This window comes from Notothenia rossii, assembly GCF_949606895.1.
Source record: "Notothenia rossii genome assembly, chromosome: 6".
In the NCBI taxonomy this organism is placed as follows: domain Eukaryota; kingdom Metazoa; phylum Chordata; class Actinopteri; order Perciformes; family Nototheniidae; genus Notothenia; species Notothenia rossii.
Window position 1 is genome coordinate 52,529,619 of NC_136909.1, and position 8,408 is coordinate 52,538,026.

Below are 8,408 nucleotides of genomic sequence, written 5' to 3' on the forward strand. Positions count from 1 at the left end.
GTTTTGTGTTGAAGTTGCTCCTCAGATCCCAGAATTGATTTTGATCAATGGCTTTCTCAATATCCTCAAGTTCCATGTGGGTATAATTTTGTTTTTTGTTCCTTATTGTACATTTATATTTGTTTAAAACTTTATTGTATCTAATGCGTAAGGCTGGGTTGTTTGGTTGCCGATGTTTTTCATTTGCTATTTTTCTCAGGTCTTTTCTGATGGTCTTGCATTCCCGGTCAAACCATTTGTCAGCGTTTTGCCTTTTAACAGGCTTCCGCTTTTGTTTTACAAGGTCAGCTTTAATAGCTGCCTTGTGAAATATCATATTGATATAATCAATGGCCATGTTTACACCATCTTTGGTAGGAACATATTGATTTTGGTCAAATAGTGACATGTCATTCATTAGATCAGGTGAGTTCAAGGCCATGGTGAATTTGTCTCCACTGTCTGGGGCCCATCTGTAAGTAGGATTTAATGTATACAGCTTACTGGGTTCCCTCGTTGTGTCACTCATTTGGCCTGAGACTTTAAAGAACACATTGATTTGGTTGTGGTCTAAAAAGGGGGATTGCTGTCTGACAGTGAATGCACTGATAGTGGAGGGGTCCATGTCAGTGATTGCATAGTCTACTACACTAGACCCTAGAGCTGAGGAGTATGTGAATCTCCCTAAAGAGTCCCCTCTGAACCTCCCGTTCACTATGTACAGGCCTAAGGCCCGACAGAGATGCACTATCTCTTTGCCATTCTGATTGATTTCAGAGTCAAGGCTGTTCCGATGGCTGACGGTTGGTGTGGTAAACAGGGGGGGATCAACAAATACATGGTGGCTGCCCTGTGGGTCTATAACATCAGGTTCAATTCCTGTTCGTCCGTTCAGATCTCCAGTTAGAAGCACATTTCCCTGGGCCTGAAAATAGGCTATTTCTGAATGGAGAGTTTCAAAAATGTCTTCTTCAAAATAAAGAGAATCTACTGGGGGTATATAAATAGCACACACGTATAGATTCCTGTCAGTTATGCCCAGGGTTTGATCTAACCTTAGCCAAATGTGTGATTTACCTTGTTTTACTACTGAGATCTGATGGCAAAGATCTCCTTTATACCACACCAAGATCCCCCCCGATGTTCTGCCCTTGCGTATGTTTTTGGATTTTATAGAGGGCACCATGACTTCATTATAACCTGGAGGACAGTGAGTGAGCAGATCATTTTTACACCATGTTTTTGTTAATATAATTAGATCAACATCTTTGATAGATTCTAAGAACTCTGGATTCTCACTCTTAACCTCAAAGGTTGAGGAGTGGAGTCCCTGAATATTCCAACAGCTTATATGAAAAGAACGCATATTTTTTTCAAAAACAAACAATCAAAATGAACCTGTATAGTGAGACAAATATATAAACAAAATAAACAACAAATAAAACAACTATTTTCACTAATATTGCTATTGTACTGATTACTACGATAACATATAAATGTAATGTCTTAGCTGGACAGAAGTCGGGTGCAAAGGGTGTGCAGCATCTTCCTGATGTCTCCCAGTTCAGAGGTAGCAGGGGGAGGGAGGGTGGCAGCAGGCTGGGCTACAACTGCAGCATAGCTCCGCTGCTGTAGGCGGGAAGGGAGATGAGGAGCAGCTGTTGCTGCATATCTCTGCTGCTGATGTTGTGCAGGTGTTGAGCTGGGTGAAAGTAGCCTCCTCTGGGTGTGTTGGGGGCGTGGGGAGTGGGAGGTCCAGGCTGAGCTGTTGTGTCTCCTCACAGCAGGGGTGGTGGTCCTGGGGTGGTGATGGGGAGGAAGCGGTGTGGGAGGGTCTATAAGGCCTCTAGAGGAGGGGGTGGGAGGACTGCGTCCCAGGGCTGCATCTTTGAGGGTCTTTGCAAATATCCCCACCCTCTCTCTGTGTAAGTGGAGTCCATCATAGAGGTCCCAGGGGCCAATGGTTGAGTGGAGGGCCAGGTGGACATTTGGTAAGGTGGCACATCCTTTTCTGATCTCCATATTAATGTCATGGATGACATGAGGAGGGGTGTCTGTCCTTGGCAGCAGGGTGGAGACCACAATGCGGGTGTCGGGGAATTCCTTACTGGCCTGCTCCGCCATTTTCCTCACTGCCTCAGCAGTGTCCCTACGGAGGGTGTGCAGGTCATTTGTTCCCGTGTGGATCACCAGGTACTGAAGGCTCCCGAGGGTCTCCTTTTTCAACAGCTTCATGGCCTGGCCTGTGGTGCTGCAGTGTTTAGACAGCACCTTTTTATCAGGAAAAAGCTTTCTTGGGTCCAGGACCTTCCCGTTTGAGTCAGCCAGCAGGACCACTTGTGGGTCTTGTTCTTCCTGCTGAGTAGAGGGAGGCTGGGATGGGCAGAGCTAGCTGTGGGCAGCTGGCTGTGTGGGTGTATCAGGAGGGGCCAGGGTGTTGTTGGGCTGGGTGCTGAGCAGAGAGGGTGGGCCAGGGACACTGGCAGGAAGAGTCTCTGTCTCTCTACTCGTCATTGTGAGGACTGATGAGAGTTTCTCTGTCAGGTGCTGGACCTGCCTGGTGAAGCTCTTCTCTCTACACTCAGCATCCTCCCTCACCTTGGCTAACTGAACACGGAGCACACTGTTCTCCTGTTTGAGTGCCTCTACACTTCCTCTGAGGTCAGATGCCAAAGCCTCGTTGAGCTGCTGGAGGTCCTCTTTAAGCTGCTGCAGAGTGTTGTCTGGGGGACCAGACTGCCTGGCCTGGGTCCGTTCTTTGAATTCTGCAAAGTCCAGCTCCAGCAGGGCCATACTCTCCTTCAGCCGATTGTTGGAGCTGGCTGGTGTGGGAGGGGCAGAGATGGACAAGGTGTTGGGGTTCTCTATTGGGCTCTCATCACCTTCGCTGTCAGAGGGGACATCAGAGGGGACATCAGAGGGGACATCAGAGGGGACATCAGAGGGGACATTGATCCTCTTTGTGTCCACCTCAGCTTTCAACAGGGGAAATGCCTCTTGGAATGACTCCAGGTTGGCTTCATTCCCTTGGACCATGACCTTTCCTTTGGTGCAGTATGTGATGGTGAGCAGAGGGTCATCTTTGTCAAGGTGTTCATCTTTACAGATTTTTAATCTGCCTCCCGAGCCGATGCCCTCTCTGGACACGTATGCATAATTCCTGCACAGAGTATCTTTCCAGATGTAGATGGAATCAGTGAAGAATATGAGGTTGTTCTTCTTCCTTCCTTCTTTTTGTCGGGCATAGTCAGTGAAGAGGACCTCTGGGTTTCCACACAGTGTCTTCTCCTTGTGTTTGTCCTTCGCATTTACACTCTTGCATTTAGCAGGATATTCAATCTCTCTTCCCTCTGCTCTGAGAGCTGAGAAGTTCTTTTTTGCCTGCTGGACAGTTTCCATGGCGACCACTTGTTTTGTTCCAAAGAGAGGCTAGGCTAATTAATTAGCTTACAAATACTTTTCTTTTCTTTTTATCTTCATGAAATAATTCACAGTTTATAATGTTCCGCTACCTTCTTTGGTGCAGCTCCTTCCAACAGTGGCAGGTAACAGCTGGCAGCCCACAGACACACAGACACACAGACACACAGACACACAGACACACAGACACACACCAGGGTATATGCAGGAATCCTGAGGTCAAATTTAATACCTTTTAAGACCTTTTTTAAGACCCTTTCCATACATTTTAAGACCTCATCGCAACTTTGAGTTCTAACCGGTTACATTGGCAACACACTTTACCTCACATTTACTATATTTATTGTAAGATAGCACAACTAAACAGAGTGTAGACAGACTACTGAAGCCTCCTCTCCACATGAACTTCAACCTCTCTGTGAAGGTCAGGTTTAATGCAGTATGCTGCTTTGTTGCTTCTGTACTCTGTGCTCTTTCATTCCAGTATCATCCTCAGAAACCATTAGAAACCAGTATTTGACCAATAAACAAAACAATTCACAAAACTTTGAACTATGAAATATATTAAACTTTGGTGAGCTTCAGCGGGGTAATGCCATATAGGAGCTCCCTCACAAATACCCAGGGGTTAAATTGGGCTGGGGCTGTCCGGGGCTAAGCCCTGGCACATAGGACGATGCTCTGACGTCATCACCCTCACACATTTGTCATATGTTTACAAAAAACGATATATAGGTTAAGACTTTTCTCGTTCTTAATATAGACTATATTAGGGTCGATATGTGTTGACTTTACTTTAAAATAGCAGATCTCTGTGACCGGATATAGTTTGGCTTAGACCCCGGCCCCACGAGGACGCATACGGTAAAACGCATACGCAAACGCAAAAAGGGTCTTCCGTTCACACGCATTCGATTCATTAATGTGTCCGTTAACACTAGGCCACTGGAAATGTTGGAAACGCTGTAGTAAATATGCCAGGCCTGTAAGTGGCGCTGCTGCCGCCACAAAATACACCAAAAGCAGCGAAGAAGACCCCGGAGCATGGTTGCCTTGGTTGCCCTTTTGTTTATTCTCCGCGGTGGACGGCGTGTTCTCCTGCTGTATATCTCTCAGGTAGTCCACCAGTAGATGAAAAACACCCACCTCTCCGCCTCTTCCAAGGGACGAGGGAACCGTGCGGCAGAGTTTCCGTTAAAAAAATGTTTCCGCCGGTCAACATGTCTGTTAAAGTTTAAATCTTCCGTACAAATTAGAAAAGTGCCGATCAGAGGTCTTCTTTGTTATTTATTGAGCTTTAAAACAAATTGATAACGACTCTGTTCTCTGTATAATAATATTTAATAAACGGTGCCTGCCTCTCTTTTCCTCCCCCTCTTCTGACAGCCCAGCAGCAGCAGGAGACGTGGGGAGAGGGAGGCGGGCTATTTCATCGTTATCAGAAAATGATCATATAGGGCTTACACACGGAGCTGTTGGACCCCTAGAGCGTTGCGTATGCCGGTCTACCCACCTTGGGACCCTCCACAGAGCGGAGCAAGGCAACGAAACTTAAAATAAGAAGCAGCATTTTACGGCGCGCTATGCATGGGGCCGCCTTGAGGGGGTTTCCCGACATGTCGTTTCAGTAAATTAAAGGGTGTTTCATGTTGTCGTTGCTGTGGGACTTCTTAATACCTTGGAAAATGCCGTTTAATACTTTTTAATACTTTTTAATAGCCTTAATTTTTGCTAAATTGATTTATCAACTTTTAATACTTTTTAAGACCCCGCGGACACCCTGACACACACACACAGACACACACCGATGATGATGAATGATCAAGAGAAGAGAGAGAGTAATATAACTCCTATGAACATTTTCAAAAAGTGCTCAAACTTCACATGTGTGCCTCATTCTCATCAGTGTTAATAAAAAGCTATGAAAGGGAGTCAGTCTTGGACCGGCTTTCACAAACCAAGACAGGAAGCCAAAAACAACCATCATTTTAGCATAGCTTGGTAGGCCTGTTAGTTCCTGTACCATCTCATCATTTCCTTTGAAGGCTTCTTCATTAAAAGACAGCACATTAACTTTGTCCTTAAGACAATTAACCTAAGCTCTTAATCGTGCACACTTGTTGGTCAATGCCTTGACTGTAGCTTGGCAGGCTGTATTTGAGCATGGTTCCACAATACCTGAGCTAAGAATGGCTTGAGAGTAACTGGTCATCTTTCACACATTCTACCTGTTCAACTAAGGTGATGTCAAGCCCAGTAGCATCACTGGTGCTGGAAGGTGCCACATTCTCATGGTCACTATCAGGAACCAAAGTGTCAGTCCGTTTCCTTTTCATCAGCTGAGTATGCTCAAATCTGCTGGTGGCATAGATGCTTCTCTGCCGCTGTCCAGCTGACGTGTGCGCAAACAGGCTGGGGATGTAGTCAGGACTCATGGGGTTGTCATTTTTTCTTCCTAAGCAGACAGAGGCAAACATGGTAGAATATTAATGTGTGTATAAGGCCTCCTAATAGGATAATGACAAGTATTACGATCCTTAACTTAAGTAAATGTAGCAATAATACATACACAAATAATTATACAATAATACAATAAATACACAAGTAATTTAAGGCATGCATTCAATAATATTGAGAACGGCAATTTCTTTCTCAGTTTTCTGCCAGAAATGTGTATTTTATTCAAATGCAGTCGGTTTCAAGCGTAAAGGAACACAGAGCAAAACTAATGCAGTCCTTTCAAAACTGGGAATATTTGACTCGTGCTATGTTCCCATTACACTGCCAACGGTAATTATTATTCGGTAACTGAATTATCTATGTTGAAGTATTTAGAAAACTTATTTCTGACAAAAGAAGCTAAAAGATAACAATAAGTGAAGAGCTTACCAGAAACAAAGTGTTGACTACACAATCTGGAGTTAGATGTCGGCTGCCAGTGATCCCTTCTGATGGCAGCCAGCCATTTATTACGACGGTCTAAGTCTTTGGGGATCGATACAAACTGTAGTCCGGGGTTCCTCTGGCGACTATTGTCACAGCCCACAGCACAACAAATCCCAGGCATATCCACAAACTTTATTATTCACGATGTGTCTTTCTCTGTTGCTTCCTCCGTGTTCTCTGTTGTTGTAATGACTTGCTGTGACCGGACACCAAAATGGCGGCGCTAGAATACAGTGACGTATGAATTCTCCTACAACATACCTACGCCGGTGGCGTAAGCAAAACACGGCAAGAACGGAAGTGGGTAGGTATGGGCTACAGCGAACAAGAAGCCGCCAGCAAGAAGCCTCTGCCCCTTTTTAGGGTGCCCCCTGGCGGTGATAGGCTAAAAAGAATATGCCTTACAACACTATTTACTGCTCATCCTGCTACATAAGTAATAGGCTACCAAGCTTTCCGTTGTCACCCTGCCTCTCCAAATGCAAAATTGTCAATAAAAAGTATGCAATAATGCAATTACAGCTGATAAAGTACTTGGGTGTGCGTGTTTTTTTAATATATATTTACCATTCAATAACGCAATCGCTGCTGTCTGTCTGTACCATAGAAGAACATGTCAGCGCAGCGCAACTATACTACGGAGGTGACTGCCCTGGCAGTGACATCAACATAGCCTGCTTGTGCTACCACACGTTCCCCTCAAAATATTGTTAAATAACGAAACTTGGAAATAGTGCCAATCCATACAAAGTGTAACCACATCATGTAAATATGAAAGCAATCTTTAAAAAATAACAGCGTTTGTTTAATCTATGACTATTTTGACCATGTTCGTGCTGTTTTTGCCATAGAGAAGCATTGCCACGGAAGTGCGTTTTGAACTATCCCGGCATACATAAACCACGTGACCGGCTGGCGGCGACATCAAAGAGTTTCGTAACTCTTATCTCTCTAGGGCAGGGGTGTCAAAGTCAAATGCATCAGAGGGCCAAAAAAACAAATTTGCTACAAGCCGAGGGCCGGACTGGTTCAATTTTTATTAAAACATATTAAAATGATTGCACATAACCTATTGAACCAAGACCTAACACAGTGCATTGTATATTATTTAATGATTAAATGAATGAAGCAATATTTTCTTATGGCTCTGTCATTTATTTAAAGGGAAAACATTTTCAACAGGCAAACAGCAAAAAAGTTAATGTCCTTCAAAAATAAAATATGCTCCTTAATATCGAGATAAATGCATAAATGAAATTGCATGCATTATAAACTGAAAATGCAATATTGTGCTGCTCCCATGCTTTCAAATAGTAAAATGAGAAAATAAAAAAATAAAAATAAAATCAGTTGTATTCTTTCTCATGGCTCTTATCTGCAATCCATTAACTGAAAAATAAATATAAATAAATAAAATACAAAAATCTATGGCACACAGACAAAACAATACTTCTTTCAAAGAAAAATCATGTCTTGTAGAAACAAAAAATAAAAATAAATAAAAATGTAACTGAATTAAAAACTAAAAATAAGTTAATGCTCTGTGATGCTCACTTGTCTGAGGCTGAGCCTGATACTTGGTGGTGTCCCATCTTTTGTACAAGTTCATCAATGTTCGGGGTCAGGCTCTGAGCTGAAGAAATCCTCAGGATTGACTCAAGGTGTGTATCAGTAAGACGGCTCCTGTGTGATGTTTTGTTTAGCTTCATCAAAGAGAACATTTGTTCACACAGGTATGTGCTGCCAAACATAGAGAGCGTCTGAGCAGCTTGGATGCGCAGCTGAGGCAATGTGTCGGGGATGAAACGTGCAAACTCAGCAGCACCCACTCTCTCATATTTTTCCCTCAGTGTGTCATTGCACTGGAGCTCAATCAACTCCATTTGCAGGTTTGTTGGTGCGCTTTCCACGTCAACTCCAAAAGGATTGGCGAGCAGTTCAAACCTGCTTTTTTGAGCTTCAAAGTCAGCAAATCGGCGTCGGAAGTCGGCGGCAAGTAGGCTATGTTGAGTTTATCAGCAAACTGTGCACTCGGGAACACAGCGGTAGAGAGCTTCTCTTTC

General features: G+C 43.9%; 1 protein-coding gene across 2 annotated transcripts; it reads right to left on the minus strand.

Moving 5' to 3' along the window:
• Positions 1-2,332: 2,332 nt before the first annotated feature.
• Positions 2,333-6,633, minus strand: LOC307044408 (uncharacterized protein). 2 transcript variants are annotated; one of them, XM_079689594.1, is made up of 2 exons: positions 6,289-6,633; positions 2,333-5,854 (listed from the first exon to the last, which is right to left on the minus strand). In XM_079689594.1, exon 2 carries the CDS (start codon positions 3,376-3,378, stop codon positions 2,368-2,370), a length of 1,011 nt encoding a protein of 336 aa, XP_079545720.1. In that variant the 5' UTR covers positions 3,379-5,854; positions 6,289-6,633; the 3' UTR covers positions 2,333-2,367. The 2 variants fall into 2 exon arrangements, with proteins under 2 accessions (XP_079545720.1, XP_079545721.1); XM_079689595.1 differs by lacking the exon at positions 6,289-6,633 and having other exon boundaries at positions 2,333-5,179; positions 5,628-5,661.
• Positions 6,634-8,408: the final 1,775 nt, after the last annotated feature.

Coding starts and splice junctions, on each gene's coding strand:
- LOC307044408 (XM_079689594.1), bottom strand. CDS start 3,378: ATGGAAACTGTCCAGCAGGCAAAAAAGAACTTCTCAGCTCTCAGAGCA.